The sequence below is a fragment of the Morone saxatilis genome, unplaced genomic scaffold (genome assembly GCF_004916995.1).
Source record: "Morone saxatilis isolate NCDOM2014 unplaced genomic scaffold, NCSU_SB_2.0 Contig9, whole genome shotgun sequence".
NCBI lineage: Eukaryota > Metazoa > Chordata > Actinopteri > Moronidae > Morone > Morone saxatilis.
This window is the reverse complement of record NW_023340268.1, coordinates 17,027,898-17,049,665: the sequence shown is the minus strand read 5'-3', so window position 1 is coordinate 17,049,665 and position 21,768 is coordinate 17,027,898. Positions and strand designations below refer to the sequence as shown.

The window sequence follows — 21,768 nt, the reverse complement described above, 5'->3', positions numbered from 1 at the left end:
GCTTGGCTCACCTCTCACTGGTGGAGAGAAAAAGGGGCCATGGGCTTATGGAGCTGGAGCTCCAACTGGGTTAGCAGGTTGTCACCTGTCACCTGACAGAGAGGAGATACAGCAACCTGGAGAGGGGGGAGGAGGGAGGGACGAAGAAAAGCAGGGGCATTAATGTAGTAAGCATACTTGTGATGGTGTAACCCAAAGTCCACACTAATCAATGCACCTCGCTCTTTCCCTACAGAGTCTTTAACTTCAAGTGCTACTGCTGAGTCTGCACTGTGCTGTCTGCCAGCAAGCTGCATAAATCACATCCTGTCCACTGCAGACTCCACTTTTCATTTGTCGGGAAACGAATAAGATGGCAGGCGGAGGTTAAGAGCAACTCTTGATAACAGCATGTCATAATGGGAGTGTGCTACTTAATTGATCCATGTACAGGAAATTCCTTTTTCTTGTTCTCACTTCATGGAAGTTCAGACGGAAGGTAAAAATACAGAGCAGTGAGATGCGAGGGATTTGGTGTTTTAAGGCCACTTTAGAATGCATACCAACGTGGGTATTGAAGTTAAAGGACAAACGAGTTTGATCCCGGGTCCCCTGTCTGAACTAAATAGCAGCAGCAGTGTTCATGCACAGCGACCTTGCAGATCTCTGTCTTTATTTTGCAACTCGGTGTGTCACTGCAGATGTGCAGCAGCCTACAGTCAGTAAACACACCACAGATCTTGATCATGAAATTCACCTGTGTGTCAGATCAAACAGCAAGCAGAGCAGAATATAAATAGGAACAGAAAAGAGGTGTGTGTGTGTGTCCTAAAGCTAGCTGCATGAATAGGTGGTTGTCTCTGTACTTGCATGACATAACAAACAGCTGGTGATGGATGAGTGCATCTGAAACTCAGTGTTTCTGTAGGTGACAAGCACATGCATGACCGCACCAATAGATAAAGGTGAACGGACTCTCCAGCACATGATCCGTCCTCTGCACTACAACCTTGGGACGTCTTTCCCATTGCGGCAGTTTGAATGCTGTATTCACTCTCGGTTGGAAGAGTGTTTAGGTGGAAATGTATCTGGCCTGTAAAACTATTTTCAATGGGCAGATCCAGCATTGCATAATCTGTGTGGATGAAGATATTTTCTGCCAACATGCACATGCAGATTTTGGGATTAAAAGCCATGCACTGTTCCCAACCAACTCCAGCATGTCAACTCGTAAAAGAAACTCTTCCTCCTCATATCTTCAAAACTGGATGAACTCTTGGCAAGTAAAAGCTAGTTATTTAAAGCAATTTTTTTATGTTTAATAACCCCAAAATTAGACATGGATTAGACCACACCTGAAGGATTTCGAGATATCTCGTGATGATTAGAAAACAATGACTGGATTATAGTTGGGAACCTAACACTGAGGAGAGATCAAGGCGGTTGCTCTTTTAAATAATGTAAAAGAAGAGCAGTAACAGTCAAATGATATGTCTTAGAAAGAACTTGTGCAAAGCTCATTGGATGTGCTACAGTCCAACACGTTACTACAGTCCTGCAGTGAATGCCTGCTGCTGCTGAGCGTGCTGCTGGCAGTATCCTCAGTAAATAGGCCAGGGATCATTCATGCATGTGGCATAAACAGTGTTATTTGAATGCTGTCTGTGGGTGTGGCTTCATCTACATCAGCAGGTCGCGTCACGGTTGCGGATCTGGGTTTTCATAAATCGTGTCCTTACAGTGACACAATAAGTGGCAGAACATGATCAGCTGACTGTATGATGCATGACATCGCCATTAAAATCATTTCTTTGTGAAGGCAGCCGCTGTACAGAGCAATACTCACACTCAGCAGCGGATGGTCCAATGTGGTTTTCTTTGTCAAAAATCCACAAGGGACTCTGGGGCAGTTAGATAATCCTCGGATCGGGCAGATATTGATGAATGCCCCTCGGATGAGCAGGTACAAACCGTCTCTGTCAGACAGTGTGGGTGCAGGCCGGGAGGGTCGCTGTGATGATGGTTCTCCGGTCTGGACTCTCTGCACAGCGCTGACAGCTCTGGACTGGATGATCAAGGTCACCTTAGTTTGGTTTCCAAAGTCGCTCTTGACCCGGTCCACTCCTCCTTCCCTTCAGCCATCTCCCTCTGTCTCTCTTTTCTGTCTCTCACTGTCTCTGGAGCCTCCCTCACCACTGTGAACACAGCCAGGACGAGAGTAGTCAGACTTCTGGTCCCCGCCCTTCAAAATAAAATCCCCATTAGTAAACAGACTTTAGCCCCAAAACCAGGATGAGACTTGATCCTGACAGATTAATACACAATAAAAAATAAATATGTTATTCGTTCTCTCAGTTATGTATTTATTTCCGATGTGAAAATACTTTATTGGTGGATTGTCACAAACACTGGAAAAGAATACGACCATGTCAATGTATATTATGCATACTGATAAGGTTAAACACCTCAAGATTTCATTAGATTAGATTTAGAATTTAGACGTTTTGTTCTTTTAATTTGAAAGCAACGCTTTGTTTCTAACCGCATCCGGGAGAATTTTATCTGATCTGACAGTTTTTCTCCCTGCTGCCATCCAGAAACCCAAACCAGGACCCAACCCGCTCTGGACCGAGCATCACTGACGTCACGAGCACCCACAACGGGGAGGGGACAGGAGCAGACATAGAAAGTTAATAAATTCATCTATTTGGATATTTAAACCTTTAACAATTACCCTTTTAATTTAATTGTGTATTACATTATATATCAACATACAGGCATTATTCCTAAAGTAAGGTGAATTATTATCATTATACATAAACATAAGTCCACCCACATACTGTATGAAAGTAGACTTTTTCTTTTATTGAACACAGAAATTAAACTAATTCCCATGAGCCTGCAGTGATTGCCTCCCGCTTTACCAGCTACACTGAGGAGAGAGGAGCCATTGTTTACATGACTGAGTCAGCCATTCCTCACCCTCACTGCTCTGGACCTGACAATGTTGTAGTTGGCTACATTTTTTTTTTTTTTACAAAGAAACACAGGCCTAACTCTCACACGTTATAAAAAGCTAGGATATTTGTAGAATATCTCACGGTTCTGCAAAGTGAGTTTAATTCTTCTTTGCGGTTGTTCTTGTATCATTCTTTGGTCTTTCATTATTTCTGGTCTATGCTTGATGTTTGACCCAATACACACCTCTATACATTATATATATCAGGTGACTAGCAGTTGGCCTCTCTTAAGAACACAGACCTTTTAGTAACACAGTGTTTTTATTGCATGGCTGGTATTCATCCAATATAATGGTTATATCTGTAGCTGTACAAAGTTTTCAATCAGTGCACATTGATGGTGTAGGCCTGTGCACTCAGCCATCACATAGAGAATTAGATCAAAACAGTTCTTATATTACTATATGTTCCTATTTTATGGATTTTATAAATCTCTTGTACAAACTTACCCAACTGACCCTAACTGTGCATGTTACATTGAATCAATCTGCATTTTGTTGTATCATCAGTTCAAGTCAGTTTTATCTGTATTTAATATACATTTAATATATAGTTGTTACATGGCAGATTGAGAGTGTTGAAAATATAAATCAACTATGAATGCTTATATATTTGTTTTAAGTTAAGCTACCCAGCAGTAAATAAAAAATAAATAGCTGAAGTAGATTTAATATGATGTGTTAAAAAACAAAAATGTATTTAATGATGTTTAATAGCAACCTTTTAGATTGGTCAATGTTAATGTCAAATCATTACACAATGTATTGATTTTTTAAGGCAACCTTTAAGATATTTCTATTCAATGCTTTACTAATGTGTCGCAATAATATAATGTTTTTTAAATTAAAATATCATCATTAGTGGGCATTTTCAAGAAAATATTGATATATGTATTATTGATTCTATTGATGTAGCTATATTGATTGTTTGCGATTAAATCGTGCGCATATTTCTGCCACCCCTTAAAGTCTCCATGCCACCCTCTGGCCACCCCAACAATATTTCTCTACACCGCCCCTGACATGATGTTTCTCTCGCTCTCAGTGGCAGACTGAGGTTGGAGGAGAGGAGTCTGTAATTCAATGTTCTCCCTGCAGATGGCAGCAGAGGGCCTCTGAGGACTTCAGGCATGTTTTTGTTTTGCAAATAAATACAGAGATGTTTGTGTTGTATTTGCCATTAATATACAATGAGGTACTGTAAATCAGTATGGTGAATGGCAGCATGTGCGATTGATGCTTAAATAAAGACCATGGAGAAAAACATAATAAATATATTCGCCTATAAGATCACAGAGCGTCAGTGTTGTTGCGAGTGTTGCATTGGAGCGTCTTTTGTGGGATTTTTATAATGAGGCTGTGGCCCTGCCCTGCAAGTAAAGAATATATCACAACATATGCGCCCCCAGCTGCCATTAACGTGTGCGGGGTTCTCCTGATTGTGCGCCGTGTGGAAAACAGCTTTTCTAGGCTGCATGACTTTTTCACTTTCTAATACTGTCAACCATTGGCTCAACGAGGACAGTTCTGCATGTAGTTTTTAATGCATCAAGCTGACTTGTCTGGTTCCCACGTGATGTTGGACCTTTGGGCACCTATCTGATTCTGGAGCATCGAGCTGTGTGGTTCCTGCAGGAAGACGATAAGTGATAGAAGATGATATCAGTTCATGTTTTCTTCAGGTCCTTTCACAGCTATAGATGGCTCATGTTGGTAGATTGAAGCTGGACTGACCATGTTGACACATGCTTGATTTTCCTTGTTTACCTCCTGAACAACAGCTCACCACTGATTTATTGTCTGGTGGGTGTTCTCAGCCTTCAACCTCCTTCCCACTGGCTGCACCGCTGGAAGAGAGCCAAATCTCCAAACTGACCTATATTTCCCAAAATGAATTTCGACCAGATCCTCTCCGCCATCGGAGGCTTCGGCAAATATCAGAAAATATTGTACATATGGATTTGTTTACCCCAGATCCTCCTCGCCTTCCACATGATGGTGAGCATCTTCACCGGAGCCACGCCGCCGTTTCACTGTCGGGAGAGCCCGAGCCCAGTATCCGGGAATAAGTCCTCCTTCCCCGGTACACTCAGCCTGAACTTCAGCCTCTCGGACTCCCCCTGCTTCTCTTCCGACGTCCTGCCTCAGAGCAACCGGACTGAGCGCGTCCCATGTGGCCACGGATGGGTGTACAGCAAGGAGACTTTCCAGAGTACCACAGTCACAGAGGTACAGCAGGATGCTGAAGAGCGCGATAAATATGATCTGTGTAATCACAAATTAAAAGTGTGCAACTTTCCAAATTCATGCTCCTGTAATAAAACAGGTGCAATGAGTTGTTCCACTGTAAAAAATAATAATGAATCATTCGTTTACTATTACTCTTGATAAACATCCAAGTCTGGGAGAAGTCCTTTAAAAAACAATGTGGGACTAATAATGAAAGCAAAACCAAAATGTCACCAAGTATTAAGACCACTGTTATCTTTACTACTACACATTCTACATAATAGAGAGACTACACAAAGTCCCCGTATGGTGATGTGAAGGCAGATAAAAGTACCTTACAAGGCCGGATTACTGGTAGGGAGCAATGGGGCAAAAATTAGCTGCATGGCTGTCCAAAGGTAACAAAATCCACCTTACAGCAGCTTTTTAAGTCTGTAACATGCCATAATTCAGGAAAAGTAACTTCCTAAAGTCTTGCCATCACCTTGAGGTTACCAGGCAACCAGTGAAAACCTCAAGAAATTCCTGCACCGCCCCCAAACTGCAAATATTGTTTCTAGACTCCAGGTTTAAATAATAATGTAATTAGTGGCTGATGTGATGCAGATATCTGTGTCCACCGATTTTCTCATCTAACTTAAGTGTACTCCTCAAAACTACTTCTTTAAAGCTACATTTTGATACAGGGCACCTTAGGGACTTAAGCTGGACCCAGCCTAATGCCCTTATGATGTCATGTTGATGTTAGCAGGGGGTCCATGTGGCCTGGGGGCAGTTGCCTGCTTTGCTCAGCTGGTAATCACCCTTGGTAGCATAGCACATCATACACTATTATCAACATGAACTAATTTTTCAGTAGCACTGACACACAAGTGGTTCCTGTATGTCAAATGAGAAATAAAAGGTTTGTTTCTTGCAACCATGCCTATGCTCCACTAACACCCCCTCCCTTCTGTTTGTTTTGTCCTTCAACCAGTGGGACCTGGTGTGCGACAAAGCTGGGCTGAACAGTCTTGGTTCGTCCGTCTACATGTTTGGCCTGTTGGTGGGATCCCTAGTGTTTGGAGCCATGGCTGACAGGTAGGCTCTGCCTCTTAGCCTGGAGCCCAGTAACCTCTGACTTTGTACAGATACAATACACAACCAGATCAAAGCATCAAAGCATGGCCAAAGGGGAAGACACAGTTGGAGTACGGTACGGAATACGGTAGTCATATGTAAGTAGGGCATGCTGATTTAGTTGAAGGGCTGAAGTAGCACACTAGGTTTTGACAGATACTGTTTCTTTATAATTGGATTGGAACTCATAGTTGATGTTTGTGCATCAAACATCTTCTGAAAAATCAAAATCATTTTTGTGTTATGAAATATTTATTGTTTCTCTCATTTCTCATTTCTCCCACATTTTCACACACTAACACATCACATTGTATAGCCTGGTCTCACCTTCCCTCAGTCACAGTGGTTTCCTCATTTATGCATGGGCTTCGAGATCAAACTCATGTCCACGCCTTCTCTCTCTGTGCAAGGTACGGCCGACGTTTCATCTTGCTGCTGTCCATCGCTCTTCAGACTGTGTTTGGAGTCGCTGTGGCCTTTGCACCCAACTTCGCCGTCTATGTGATTCTTCGCTTTCTAGTCGGCACCACCATATCTGGAGTCATCATCAATGCCTTTGTACTCGGTACTAACAAAATGCAGATATGCACTCAAAAACAAGAACGATGAGGCATGAGATCATTGCAGTAGTAATAGCAGCAGTAGTGCATTCATTACCAATTGAGAAAATGCACAAATTACATCATATTTACATTTATTGTTGAGAAAAGATTAGATGAGATGTTTGGATTAATGAGATTGTATCAGATTTAAAAAGAAAGAGTTTTTATCTATAGACAAACCAAACACTTGCTGGGCCTACATATACATTATGTTTTTTGCAACTGTAGCCACTGTAGTTTCTCCTACACACAACAGCCTATTCTCATTCTGCAGATAGAGAGAGTCCATTCTCATTCATCGTCATATACAGATGCGAGTGGTGTTCAGTTAGTTGCAATTTGCAACTTCACCACTAGATGCCACTGAAATGTACCGACTGGACCTTTAAAATGTGTTGTCATGTGTTGTTCATCTCACTATCTAAAATGCTGACATTTGAGAGATGGACATGGTGTTTAGACATGCTATTGCCCTAGCTTGTGTCTTTAGGGATGGCTAGCACCACCATTTGGTTTGCACTCGTGGTTTTAAGTGAACTTTCTCCACAACCACTAAATGGCCATGAAATCTGGTATAGACTCATGTTTCCCACAGGCTAAATTGAAACAACTTTTGTGATACCAGGGCTTTTCATTTCGTTTCGTTTGTCCAAAGATTTCTTTTAGAACTGAATACCTGATGTTCCCATCAGCCTCAGCTTTACTTTGTGTATAGTGTTAGCTAATTAGCAACTTTTAGCATGCTAATGTGAACACATAGTAACATTTCTCCCTGCTAAACATATCGCAGCATTGTGATTGTGAGCATGTTTACTTCCTGACAAAGCATAACTGTGCCTTAGTTTAGCCCCACAGAGCTGCATGCATGTGTGCTAGCATATGCTAGTGTCATTGAAAACACATGATAGGATGTTTGAATTCCTTGTGGATTCTGAAAAAAATGGATAACAAAAAGATTATACTAGCATGCACAGTTGTTCAGTCAAGGAAAGCGGATATCCATCCATTTGTCACTTATTCCTCAGACATGCAATACTTTAAATGTAATAATGTCTCATGCTTTTTGTGATATTTTTGCCCAATCCCAGAACACAAACCTTTGCCTCTCATTCCACTACCTCCAAACCACCACCTTAGTTTAACCCCACGATCCCTCCTCTCCTTTCTTTCCAAACCCTGCACTGTTTTTTCAAAGGCACTGAGTGGACGTGCACCAAGAGGCGCATGCTCGCCGGTATCATCACAGACTACGCGTTTGGTCTGGGCTACATGCTCCTGCCAGGCATAGCATACCTGATACGAGACTGGAGAAAGCTGCAACTGGCTATATCGGCCCCCGGCTTCCTGCTCATCTTCTATATATGGTGGGAAATTCAATGGGCATGTGAACATTAGATCCACTGTGCACACAGTTCTATGAAGTCATGAATGCCCTCTTTGTGATCCTCTTTTCCTCCTCTCCCCTAATTTCTGGCACTTTCTTGCCTGTCCTTTCTCCTCGCCCTTCTCTCCCTTTCTGCTGTATGCTCTCTCTATCTGCTGTCAGGGTGGTTCCTCAGTCTGCCAGATGGTTGTTGGCCAACAATAGGAGGGAGGAGGCCATCGCACTCCTCCGTAAGGCAGCACTTGTTAATGGTCGGGTCTTGCCTCCGGCTGTACACGTGCGTCTCTTGGCATTTTACTCCTTAGACTCCCATGATGCTATCTAAGCTGTTCAAATGTATTTTTTACTGCTGCATGCAGTATGACTTCTTAAAACAAACTATAAAAGCCCAAAACAAACAATGCATTCAACGCACCTGTCATCTTCACCTGTCTGCTTGTATCTATAATGTCCTAAAAAAGGTGGGTGCTGTAGTTTTTAGTGAATGTTACCCAAACAGGAGTGGATAGTGAATTTTTTGGGCAGTATTCTGTAGCTTAATACACTTACGCTCTAGCTGAGTATTTATGGCAGCAGGACAGTAAATGTGGGATTGTCTCAAAATAAACTAATGTGTGTGTTAGTAGTTTTTTTAATAGTTTTGGGCAACAATGGAGCTCTATGGCACAAAGGAATGAGTAATATATCAGGCTTTGACTACACATGTGATTCTTGTTAGTAGAATTAATTGTTAATGTAGAAGTCTTATCTTTTAAAGGGTTTGGTTTACGTGTGTCCAGGTTGAGAAGATTTTAGGTGGAGGGAAGCAAAGTCATTCAGCAGTGGATCTTGTACGAACACCTCAGATGAGGAAGAGGGCTATCATCTTGTTCTATATCTGGTAAATTGTGTGTGTATGTGTGCATGCACTTATGCTTTTTATGTTTTTTTCAGTAACAAATCAAATTCCTTTTACTATTTTCTTTCTCTCTCTTTCCCATTTTGTCTATATCCCTGTTCCTCCTTTGAACCCCAGGTTTGTGAACGTGCTGGTGTATTACGGCCTCTCACTGGGTGTGTCCAGATTGGGGACAAACCTCTACTTGACCCAGTTTGTGTTCGGGTTGGTTGAGATCCCGGCTCGTTCTCTTGTCCTGCTTGTCCTGCCCTGCAGTCGCCGGCTATCCCAAAGTGGATTTCTCGCTGTGGGAGGGATCGCTTGTCTGCTCATGCTCGCTGTCCCTGCAGGTAGGATAGTGGCTGTGTTGTTGTTCTTCTGAGAGGAAGGTAAACCTTCTGCAATCCTTAGACACTAACTAACTAACTGATACATAAATATATTTCATAAAATTGATCATTTCCCTCCCTCTGTCTGTAGATCATCCCAATGTCCTGACTGGTCTTGCCATGGCAGGGAAGTTTGGTATAACAGCTTCCTTTGCTGTAATCTATGTCTACACTGCTGAGATATTTCCCACTGTGCTTCGGTAAGACCTGTTTTTATAGTTTTCACTTACTTTTCTTATGCAAACAATGATTTTTAAAAGTCTCTGAGGGTAACACCTGCAACATTTTTTTCTCTTGTGCATTGACAGGCAAACAGGAATAGGTGTATCCTGTATGTTTGCGAGGGTGGGCGGTGTGTTAGCACCAATAATAAACATGCTTCACAACCACAGCCCCACTACACCTCTGGTCATCTTCGGGACCGCCCCGCTGCTGGGTGCTGTCCTGGCCCTAGCACTGCCCGAAACTGCCAACAGACCTCTTCCTGACACAGTAGAGGATGCAGAGCACTGGGACATGAGGTACTACAATGTGACCTCTGTTTTTATTCAGATTGGAGTTTATCACAGTTTTTGCACATTCTTAGTCTCTTTTGAGCTCTTTGTTCACCGTGCTGTTAGTCTGTCCTTGGCGTTCAGCCTCCATGACCCTGAACAGGATATAAAATCCCCCTGCCCTGTTTGTTCCCATGTGAAGACTCAACCTCTGCGAATACTCCAGTGTGCACTTTGTGTTTTGTCTCCTGCAGGTCGCCTCCCAACAAGGAGAACCCTGAGATACCTGAGGATATCAACCAATCAGCCAGCAGCACAGAGGAGCAGGAGCTACGGCATCTAGCAAGCCAGGACTAAGTGTGTGTAAAAGGATGCACACATTCCATTATTCACATATTATACAGCCTCAACCTTGTTACCTGATACAGTACTCAACACAACATCCTCTATGCAATTACATGTTAGGATCAGAGCTCTATGCAGGAAAGCCAAACACATTTCCACCCAACTAGCTTGCAGGTGCACACACGCACACAGCAGGCATTCATTTAAGCTACCAAGGAAAATCAACAGCCTACTGTTGCAGGTAAAGGTAAATACAGGTAAAGTCAGATATAAATTGTTGTCCTTTGCAATTTGTGCATTTCTCAGATGTTTACACCTTCATTCCAGTTTTGAGACATGGTTTGATATATTTTACATACGTGATGCCGTTGAATAAATGAGCCTGGAAGACAAATCTGCAGAACTATAAAAGAATAGATCCCCTCAAGACTTTGCAGACACACAGATTGCATATTTGTATACATTTTTAAATCTACAGGCATCAGCTCAGAGATTTTTAAACCTGTGCTGATTTGAAAAATCAGATTAGACAAGAAGACTTCAGACTGACACTTAATGCAGTACATACAGCCCTGCTGAGCAGCTATTGTTAGGACTTGATATTTTTCAGGACTGAAGGGTTTATTACATTTTGGCATTGAGTAAAAGCACATAATATTTTTGGATAATAAAACATATCTGTGGACTGTTTGTGGAGTGTCTTTGTTGTATCTTAAAGCTGTATTGAACAAGCAACTGCCTCGTTTTCTATGTTCTCATTCTCGAGCCAAGGAAAATAAAACTAGTCAAGTGAGATTGCATGCACTAGTTAACTTTATTATGTCTAATGTAGCCTTTTGTTGGACTAATGTCGTTAATTATTAGTTTTGTCTGAAAACTAGGAGTTGTAACTGTGATCAGCATGTGAAGATATGTTTGATTTCTGTGTTGTTTGTAGAAGTTTGTTCTTTTTATTATATTGAATTATACTCAGATATAAAATTACTCACTTTGACTTGGATCTGTGAAACATCTCTTACATTTTACAAGTGTTTAAGGGCTGTTATTGTGTATATTGATTAGTGCTACATAAAAAGGCATGTATCAGAAGGACAGGTTAAGTAATATGCTGTCACTCAGGCAAAAGGAATTTGATTCTTCAAAATCTATTATTCCTCTTGCAAAGGCCAGTATGCTTTTAATGTGTAAAATGTATATGTGGAGGGGAAAACCCCATTTTAGAATTTAGAAAGCATGCCTTATTATTACTATGTTAGATCATGGATAACTCGGAAGCCAAATAATGGAAAACCTTCCAATTTTTTATTGCATTGATTCCAGCCAGTGCATTTGAGTACAACAAATAAAGTAGAACAAGTGAAAAGTTGTCACACAATGTACTTTTTACAACTTAAATGAAGGCACCGCTGCTATGTGCCACCAGCAATAAATCTGTCAAAACCATGTTTGAAATGGTGGACTTTTTTTTGTGTGCGAGTTGTGCAGCATCTCAGTTCACACTGATTCCATTCAACAGCTATGTTTAAAACTTTATCATCCCCAAGCAGCTCAGTGTGATGCGATAATCACAGCTCAACACATCCATCATTAGGTGTCTTTCATCCAAAACTCACACACTCTAGTGGCATTAACATATACATATAGAGGAAATGGGCAGATCTATGCCAGTGTAACATATGTAGCATCAGTGGTGACGCCACAGTTGTTATCCTTCATAGACATGAGGATGTAGCCGTCATTGCCCCAGTAAGTGGACCATGAGTTCTTTATCAACCAGTAAGGCTCCCCACTCAGGGTGCCGTATCCCACTGCAAGCACAGCATGGTCCAAATCATCAGTGGTGTTACCTGGAAAACACAAGAAGCATGCTGGGTTATAGACACAGAAAGAGACAGACAGTTGCTGCTGTAAAAGTACAAATGAGAGGTAAACTTACCACAAGCTGGTTCATAGTAGACACCGTGGCTGTAGAAAACGAATGATCGATGTGAAGCATCAATACTGACAGCTGCCGGTCCTTTTTTAAAGAGTGCCAGCTTAAGAGCCTCAGCATCTCCAGATGTGACGTTGGTGTAGCTCTGGATATGTGCAGTAAGCTGGGATGTGTTCACATGGCAAAATCCATTCTGTTCAGAAAGGGACAGAGAAAATGTAATACTGAACCCTGTTGTGCAACAGGACTGGAAATATAAGTCACCGTCATACAGTACGTGTCCCCTTGTGTGAAAGGTAACTGACTTGGATACTGATCTGGCTATCAAGGTTAAAGCAGAGATTGTGCACACAAGTGCTGTACTGGACAGAGATTTATAACCGACTCCAACACAGATGCAAACCTTTTGAATAAAACAGATTATTTACGCAGTTTTCAGTTATTTCAGGCTTGTTTAAAAGTTGTCAAAGGCATTCATTTCTGTATATTAGGCACATTGTACTGGTGGGAACATTTCTTAAGCTGCCTTAAACATCTTAGATACAATTATGTGCAGACAGATGGAATTGTGTTTCAAAGGAACTTGTAATTCTAGTAGTCTTTACAAAATGTCCAACTGAGCTTTGCTGCCTCAGTTCAGATGTCAGATGAAATCAGGTGTTCCCTTCCATGATTTATTTTGGCAATTATCCCCAAGTAGGAGAACTAGGACAAGGAGAAAGACTTCCAAAATGCAGTATTTATAGTAGTATATATAGAATTTAAAGAATAATTAAAAATGCACCATTCACTATCTCTCAAATATGGAGGACCACTTGTGTGAGGGTGTTTCATTGTCACAGTTGCCTGCCATCCTTAAAGGAAAGCACTATAAATACATGTTATTTTGCAGGAACAGGCATCACGTCTTGGAATTATCTCACCATTCCCATATAGGCTCCGTAGGTTTCTGTTGTGGCGATGCCTCCATGTTTCATGATCCACTCGTACGCTCTCCACTCCTCCCCTCCATCGCAGCCGTTATTGCCGAAACCCCAGGAACAGTCCACCAGCATCTGCTGAGACAGAACCTGCAGGGAGCCCGTCTGAAAGACAAGAGCAAAACATGATCACACTCCACACACAGATTAGTAACCTGCCCTGCTCTGCATGAATCGCATTCTCTGAAATATAATACAAACATTAGAACCATCTTTGGTATCTTATGGCACTGCACAAAACCTCTGAAAATAAACTAAAATAAAACAAACAAATGGCTTCATAATACACCTAAACCAACAAGAAAACATTAGAGAAAAGGTCAAGCATAAATAGATGGTTCGAGATTGAATAGTTTATAATGAACATTTTTACAACAGCTGTTATTTACAGGTTGCTAGGCAGATGCTGTGAGATCACGAAGAAGTACATTTAAAATTGGCCCCTGGGGAGTGGCTCTGTTTTCGAAGCTGCCTATGGGGACGGGGGGGGGGTGCCGCATCACGCAGGTCACTTTCTGCTAGAAAAGGCACACAGACGAACTGCTGGGGCTTCACAACAGTACTTCCTCCTGGCCCAATCAAACGCTGAAACAATTAGAGCTGTACTGATCCACAGAGAAGTTCATACACTTTCTATGTGTGTGGTCATATTTTAGTAACCTTAGCAAAACTTTTTTTGTTCATTATTGTGTTTTATTTCTATTTAAATTGGAACTGGTGTGCTTTCTTGGCCAGGTCTCCATCGGAAAACAGATTTCAATCTCAAGGGACTTTCTGGAAATTAAACTGTTTTAGCAAGTCCTGCTGGGATATTGTCAACTTTTTTGACATTTTAACGGCTAAAAGATTAGTTAAAATGTTAACAATGTACAAGTGGGGGCATATTTTCTTCAACAATCACTACCCACCTCCCAAATGTTTTTCCATTTTGCCCTTTATCAGCTTAACAATTAGACAGCTACAGGCCCACAGCAAGAGACAGAATCAAGAATTTGGTCACTTCAGTGGGGTGCTATCAAATCCCATAATACACCATCCAGTGTTTGGATGGAGTTGCTTGGCAACACGGGAAAAGGAATGCCTTTGAGGCTTGCCTTGCACGGGATGGAGGCAGGCCAAAGCTGACACTCACTCAATGTTATTTCTTCACACACATTGTCTGTCTGCCAAACGTGAGTGAAAGTGGCACAATGAACCGTCTTGTGGACTCGCCCCTACTCTGAAGGGGAGGGTTTGTTTTTACTCACGGGGAAGACTTTCTTAAGCTTATCAGAACACCTTAAATAATAAGCATCAGATGCAGATTGACTGTATGATGCATTTCTCCACATTGAGATTTTTATGCCGCAAAACATTCTCATGCCACCTTAAAAAATGTCTACGATAATTATACTTTCCTATGTACTTCATACTGGCCACTTTTTACTTTCAATACTAAATTGGTCATTATTGTTTAGGTTTTAGCTTTCATTTTTTTTTTTACACATTATATTCTTTGTTTCTATTTAATGTGCTGTAATCCTCCCCTACACCTACAATGAAGCTCCATCTTATCATTTTTTAAATATTTAGAAATATGTCAATAAGAGATTAACACCATACACAACTGCTATGTAAATCAACCTGAAACATGAACAGAGGAACTGGCATGCTTAACATCTGTGGCTTCAAAAAGCATATGGAAGTAGCCCCATCAATTGAAAACACTGGAATGCGGCCAGTGACTGTGGTGCAAGCCTGCAAGCTGCTTTTTATTCTTTTCACCTTTAAGAAGAGAGCGCCCTCTACTGCTCCAGTGGTGGCAAAGCTCCAACAGGAGCCGCAGATTGCCTGGTCCTTCACTGGGGTCACAGCACCTGCAAGAGGAGAGTTGAGGTAAAATCTGGGATGTCCTGCCAGGACGATGCATCGTATTAGATTGTATAAACGTACCGTAAAGCCTCCAGTCAAGTGACTCCGGTACTTTCACCCCTTCGTAAATCTTTGAGGGGAAGGGGAGCCCTCTGTTTGGTGTCTTTCCTAGTTTCCTTCCCCTCATGGTGGCCAGCTCCGACATGGTGCGGTCTGACAGAGAGTTCAGAGCCAGAGAGAAGGGAAGTCCTGCTCTATTCTTTGAATGGACATACCTACAGTGACGAGAAAAAAACAGTCGCCAGATCATCAGAAAATCTTCAGTTTAAACTTCTTATGTGTCCATGCTGGACTGCTGTTGACGCTGCCTATGTCCTTCAAGAAAACATTCATATTGGCAGTGCTGCAGTGTCACAACTCATGTAAGTATTTAAATGTTCCTCTCACTGGAGATTGTGAACAAAAGCGTGTTGTCTTTTCTCGTGTTCTCTTTCATCGCTGTACTGACGCTGGAACTTCTCCTTGAAATAATTGAACATGCGCTCCGAGTGGCCGGAAGCTGAGGTGTGGATGAGATCTTTCATTGGATTGGCCAACATGTGGTGCTCCACTCCCGGACCAGGAAATCCGCCACAGCTCATCCCTGTGGGGAAAAATTGACAAAACATAAAAGTTGTATTTTACCAATTAAATCTTTTTTTTAACGGTCCTGATGCATGCAGCTACAGCAGATCACGAACCTTCAGGCAGTGAGAAGACTTTGGGGTCCACATGAGTGCTGAACTCTTTGTAGTCCACCAAGTATTTATCATAGTGTGACCCCAGCAGCGTGTTGTATCCCATCATCTCATAATGGAGGGGTATGGCGGGCTCTTCTTTGCCATTTGCACCTCTCTCTGAATGAGTCACCCACAGTGTGTACGTGTTCTTCTTGTAACCCACAGTGGTCACATTCTGCCAAACTTCACAAAGGGAACCGCCATAGTACTCCATCCTCAGGAACTATAATGAATTTACATTTTAAGTCATTTTCAACAGCAGCAAATTATGGTTAGATTATTGGTTTGATAATTGTTCTGTTTTTATGTCGCTCCTCAACGTCACTACGATTCTGCATTGGTGCACTGCACGGCTGTGAGTTTGTGAACCAGAGTCAACAGACTATAGAGTGACAGACTCTCTGGAAGACCTGCAGCCGCTTTATGGTCAGTCAGTCTGCATGTCAGATAGTGTTACACTATATTTTGTTGTTTGTGCAAAAGAGCAGAACATGCTTACACTTAGAATCTGTCTACTCAGGTTCAGTCTGCACTTACATGTTAATCGGTCACAGAACACGTTGCAACAGAAAAAGGTTTTCCTTCAGTAATGTTTTTTTGTACTGTAACATAATCCGGGATCTGGTTCTGATTATTTTACAGTACAGAAGTGTTTAAATACTGCACACACACCTGGAAACCCTGCACATCAGGCAGCGACGGCTGCGGTGTGACCGTTTCATCCTTCGTTCCGTTGACCTGGAAACACTTCATCACATTCTGCTCTACCTCTGTGGTCTCAGGAGTGATTTTATAGGCAACGCCCCACTGCTGCTCCGCCCCCAGCTGGTAGGTCGACACCTGGCCTGTTGCCATGTCATGAGACATGTGAAAGTTAGACATTATGAGACATAATTAACTAACTAATAATTAATGTTCAGAATTTACCATAGTCCATAGTTTTGCATTATACTGTTTATTTATTAAGTTATATTATATGAATTTCTTCCTCAAATGTAAAGATGCTGGTGGTCTGCTGATCCTGGGTCTGATATAGCTTATTGTATCAAGTAGCCATCTCACCTTTTGACTTTCCAGTCACAAGGTGACTTGGCTTAAAGCCACATAAAGAGAAGTGGGTGTCCGCAAATAAATATTTGCTTATAGCTCCCAGAAATTTGGTTTCTTATCCATTCATAATTCGACTTCATAAGTGGTAAATCAATCATAACTAAGAAAATAAAATGTTTACACTTTATACGCATTGATGGCTTGACAGAAAAGGTCCAAAGTCACATGAGTATGTAACATGAGTCAACAGAAAAAAAAAGTTCCCAAGAGCTGCTTATTCATTGTTTTTCACTTCTTTGTTTTCGTACTGGGTGCTTATGTTCTGCTCTGGTCTGACACAACAGGTTTTTAGTTTCACATCACCAATCCAACCAAGTAGGGAAAAAACAGAGTTGGGTTTAAAAGAATCAGCCACAGGTCAAGTGCTTTCTTACCATGGTAGTAGTCTATTCGGCTGGACTTTGCTGCTAGGTCTAACCAGGCCTCAAACGGTTCCTTGATTTCAGCATAGGGCAGAGAAATCACTCCTGCAATAGAAATGTGAAACGTTCCTGAAATGAGCATTAATTCTGAGGAAAAAAGAGTCCCAAATGTGTAATCTGATGTTGCACTGCTTACCTTTAACATGATAGTTGTTTCCAAAATTTGGAAGGGAAGGGACTGCTTTTCCCTCTGTAGCTGGAAACAAACATAAGAATGCTGAAAGGTGCTTTACAAAAAAATGCATTTTCAGTAGGATTACTGACCGTATCCATTTCTTATGAGGACAAAAAACAATTAATATTGCCCATGGGCACTGACACTGTGTCCATAACGCTTACAAAGAAATGAGGTGAAGGCAAATATCTACTAGAAAACCAATGCTGTCATAATAACTAAGCAGCTCACAGGGTTCCACAAAGCTTTCAGACCTTCACACTGCCCATAATGCCTCACATTGTGTTGTTGTTTTTTTTGCCAAGTTAGGGAACCATTGCAGGGCTTATGACAAATAGTTGTAATTTAGCCAATACCGTATTGCAAGGTGTATTACATGTACACCGAATTAAAGAGTAGATTCTATAGTTTCACTCATGGTTATGAACCATATTTGAGGCTGTATAAGGCTATCCTGACAAACAAGTCAACTTTAAATCGACAGATTTTTGCCTGAAGCTTGGCGTGACATTCTCTGCATTCATTAGCACGTACAGGAGATAGAAGCAGTCATACTTTCCTTAGTATTTGAAGCCATGTATTTAACACTACTATAAAGCTGTTATAATCACATATTTCGGAACGTTTTGGCTCAACAACCTGAAAGATAGCTATCATGAAACGACTGTAACACTAACTGCTAGCTGCTGTCGTAGCATGTGGCTAGCTAACTTGAAACACGATGTGGCGAATTAAAAGTTGTCCCTTACCTATAAGAGCCCACAAAAGGACAGCTGCAATGTACAAACGCATTGTGAACTACTGTGAGGCCAGGGACGCAGGAAATGAAGCAGTCAGACTAAACTAGAACAGAAACACATGACTCTGCAACCTAAAACACTAATTAAATAACTAACGGTAAACACACCCTGTCTCAACCAATCACAGCGAGGCGTGGCAGAGCGTGCTCCAATCACAAACGAGAGGAGGGTTTTATTTGCGCGGATATCATGTGATTCGTGTCATATGACTCAATGAAACCGTGGTTATTTATTTTAGGGAAAGATTGAACAGTGCTTAAAAAAAGTATATTTTCTGTCAGTGATATCGCTGAGAGGAAAATGTTGCCTGTAGGACTTTTTTTTAAAGTTTAAAGGTTGCTTTTATTGTTTTTTATAATACATTAGTCACACAGGATGCTGCAGAGCAGGGGAGGTGGTGTGTATAATTAACAGAAATAGGAGCTCCACACTTATGGTCTTTGCTGTTTTAGTCAAACAGAAATAAAAGTTTGAGCCTTATCCTGTGTCAAGTTACTCAAACTATTTAAAAAAAAGACTCATATTTCCCTTGGTTTGGGTGGATAGCCTCCTACTTAAATTACTTAGATTATATCAATTACACTTGTCTACAAATTACAGTTGCCACAAATTAAAAGTTTGCCACTATGAGGTAGTCCGCTATTGCTACTGCTACTGCTGGGACTGGGTGTTAAAACTGTTGAATGTTATAAATACTTGGGACTCTCGCTGGATACCAAACTCACTTTTAAGATCTACGTTGAACATCTATCATGCAAACTAAAGGTCAAAATTGGATTTTACGCTATAGAAACAAACTTTTTTTCTGCTGCTAGTCGAAAAACCATTGTACAGTCTGCAATCCTATCTGCTTTTGATTATGATGATATTGTTTTATTGATCCACCTAAAAGCCTCTTGACTGTGTATCACAGTGCACTGTGCTTCATCACAAGTGACACATTTCTCACTAACTATTGCATCTTATATTAATAAGTGGGATGGTCTTAGAAAACGCAAGGGAGCAGCACTGTATGTTGTCTGCTCTATAGTTAGATTTAAATACAGTAACTACGATGTCAGGTCACAGGACAATTTAACATTAGTTCACACCGACCTTGAAAAAAGTCATTACATATACTATGCTGCATACAAATAGAACGAGATCTGAATAAATACGAAGTTACATTCTCTTATTTTACATGAACATTTTAAAATGTACTATGTATTTGCAATCACACTTGTGAATCACGATTCAAAGATCGTGAGCTAAATGACTAAAGTGGTGAGGTTGTGGGCAATGTAACTGAGGTGTAGTACCCGGTGTGCGTGCCTGGTTGGGGGTGCATGGTGGTGATGAACTAGGTTAGACTCTCACCATACCAACCCCTCGCTCCAACTGTTTTTTGGGATGGAGGCAACACCACCCACACACCAATCAGTGTGAATCTCCTCCATCATCAAATACAAGGTGAGTTATTTTATTACATAAAAAAACTGTATAGGACACAGGAATGCCATCAATGATGGTGAGCTAACTGAATTATCGTGAGCTAACTGCATTAGGGCAGCAATGATCATGGGGCCAAGTTGTAGTCTGTTGTTAAATAAAGAAAGCAATTCCTGGGGTTGTGCGGTGTATGGGACACAGGAACAGCTTTAAGAACTAGAATGCTAGTGAGGGCAAGAGCCTGGCTCCCCCTGTCCAGATGTCAAAGTGAAGGTGAAAGGTGAAGGTCTATTAATGAAAACGATGGAAACAACTGCATGATGAACACTCCACCATTTCCGTCTTTTGTTTGATTGTCCAAATGAGCAACCAAGCTTTGTGTCTAACAAATTTGACATGGTATTTAGTAATCTTCCCTTAAACAAACTGGAGTGCATACAAAACCCAAACTTGGCACTAGATGTCAGTGTCTTACAGGACATGATTGTATTATTGCCCAATATTACAGATCTGCCCTGTAAGACCTGAGTCCAGAGCTCTTCTGGCACAGATATTGAAATCACAGGATGCAGCATAATTGAAAGGCATCATGGTCACAGCATGTATAGACAGGGAGAAGAGAGAAAGAACTGGAAGACAGACTTACAGAGTAAAAAGAAAAACAGTGCAGCACTGAACTCTGTCAGGTGGTAGTCAGGGTACTAACTAAAGTCATGAGATAACACTGCAACAGCTGAACAGCCAGCAGGACATAAAAGCAGTGTGTGTGTGTGTTCAGTGGACAGCTGAAAGATAGAGGGAAAAAAAAAATTATGTTCACTTTGTAGGACTTTTCAGGAACTGACTTAATAGTAAACATTCTTGAATATCATGACACAGCAACACATTCTCACGTCACCAGGCTGGATACAGGGATCAAATGGAAAGTGTTAATTCTGCAGGACTAAACTGAACTATGTGGTTGTGTTGTCCCCAGTGTGGTTTTGTGTGGAGAGAGTGGTTTGATGGGTTAAATCTTCCAAAACCAACTCAGATACTGACATACTAATTTAAATTGATTCATCAGGATCTCTGATCATATTTAAATATTAAAAACTAAATCTTTAAATGTATTTTTTAAATTAAAATATTTGTCAAATTGGTCTCCATATCTTTCTGAATTTCCTAAATAACCCCTTAGGTACTAGGTTATTCAGCACTGTATTAAGTAGGCTATCGACTACTGATACAGTGCTTATGAGGAAAATAGTCTTGTGATATTGGTATTTAAAAATCTGATAATATTTCCGCCATTATTATTTTTTTTACAATTTTTACACATAGCATAAACAAATATTTTAAACTATTTTTAGAAATCCTTTAAAGATGGGGTAAGCGATTCTATGTTTGCAATTCTAATCTTTTTTCAGACAGTGAATATTTCCCAACAGTCCTCAAGCTTTCCGCTCTGTGCCTGTGCTGAAAGAAAATCTGGTGTTTGAACAGCTGATATATCAGGCTCTCATACTAAGTACAGTGTGTAACAGGTTGAGGGTCTGAAAAGGACTGAAAAAAGTGGAAAAAATACAACAATACTACTGTCTATTTAACAAATTGTTTCACATATCCACAAACATTGAAGCTGTACCCCTCTTATCAATAGCCAATAGCCTACCTTTTATTGTATTGTGCAGCTTATTTTGCAGTCAGGGGAATATTGAGTAAAATAATTTTGTAATTTCACAGCTTTATACTTTTTTTTATTACTACTGTTGCAGTGGGTCTGATTCAGTCAAACTGGTTGTTGTGTAATATCTCTGTTTAACATTAAAGGAATAAACTGACATTTGGGAAATTCAAATACTTGTGGTACT

General features: G+C 41.0%; 2 protein-coding genes across 2 annotated transcripts; one reads left to right on the top strand and one right to left on the bottom strand.

Moving 5' to 3' along the window:
* Positions 1-4,611: 4,611 nt before the first annotated feature.
* si:dkey-166k12.1 (solute carrier family 22 member 13) lies at positions 4,612-11,352 on the top strand. Its single transcript, XM_035681508.1, has 10 exons — positions 4,612-5,227; positions 6,204-6,307; positions 6,757-6,911; positions 8,144-8,312; positions 8,495-8,609; positions 9,112-9,212; positions 9,348-9,559; positions 9,690-9,798; positions 9,907-10,119; positions 10,347-11,352. The coding sequence occupies exons 1-10, from the start codon at positions 4,889-4,891 to the stop codon at positions 10,447-10,449; spliced, it is 1,620 nt and encodes a 539-aa protein (XP_035537401.1). The 5' UTR covers positions 4,612-4,888; the 3' UTR covers positions 10,450-11,352.
* A 365-nt stretch (positions 11,353-11,717) lies between these two features.
* Positions 11,718-18,619, bottom strand: zgc:110239 (uncharacterized protein LOC550326 homolog). Its single transcript, XM_035681507.1, has 11 exons — positions 18,437-18,619; positions 17,649-17,708; positions 17,465-17,557; positions 16,653-16,825; positions 15,942-16,203; positions 15,649-15,844; positions 15,283-15,476; positions 15,115-15,206; positions 13,294-13,455; positions 12,374-12,563; positions 11,718-12,284 (listed from the first exon to the last, which is right to left on the bottom strand). The coding sequence occupies exons 1-11, from the start codon at positions 18,477-18,479 to the stop codon at positions 12,097-12,099; spliced, it is 1,653 nt and encodes a 550-aa protein (XP_035537400.1). The 5' UTR covers positions 18,480-18,619; the 3' UTR covers positions 11,718-12,096.
* Positions 18,620-21,768: the final 3,149 nt, after the last annotated feature.

Excerpts from the sequence above, each read along its gene's own strand:
- si:dkey-166k12.1 (XM_035681508.1), top strand. The coding sequence starts at position 4,889 with ATGAATTTCGACCAGATCCTCTCCGCCATCGGAGGCTTCGGCAAATAT. Across the intron at positions 6,308-6,756 it reads TTTGGAGCCATGGCTGACAG|GTACGGCCGACGTTTCATCT; the intron begins GTAGGCTCTGCC and ends TCTCTGTGCAAG. Across the intron at positions 8,313-8,494 it reads CTGCTCATCTTCTATATATG|GGTGGTTCCTCAGTCTGCCA; the intron begins GTGGGAAATTCA and ends ATCTGCTGTCAG.
- zgc:110239 (XM_035681507.1), bottom strand. The coding sequence starts at position 18,479 with ATGCGTTTGTACATTGCAGCTGTCCTTTTGTGGGCTCTTATAG. Across the intron at positions 16,826-17,464 it reads CCGAATAGACTACTACCATG|GCCAGGTGTCGACCTACCAG; the intron begins GTAAGAAAGCAC and ends ACATGGCAACAG. Across the intron at positions 12,564-13,293 it reads ACGGAGCCTATATGGGAATG|AATGGATTTTGCCATGTGAA; the intron begins GTGAGATAATTC and ends CTTTCTGAACAG.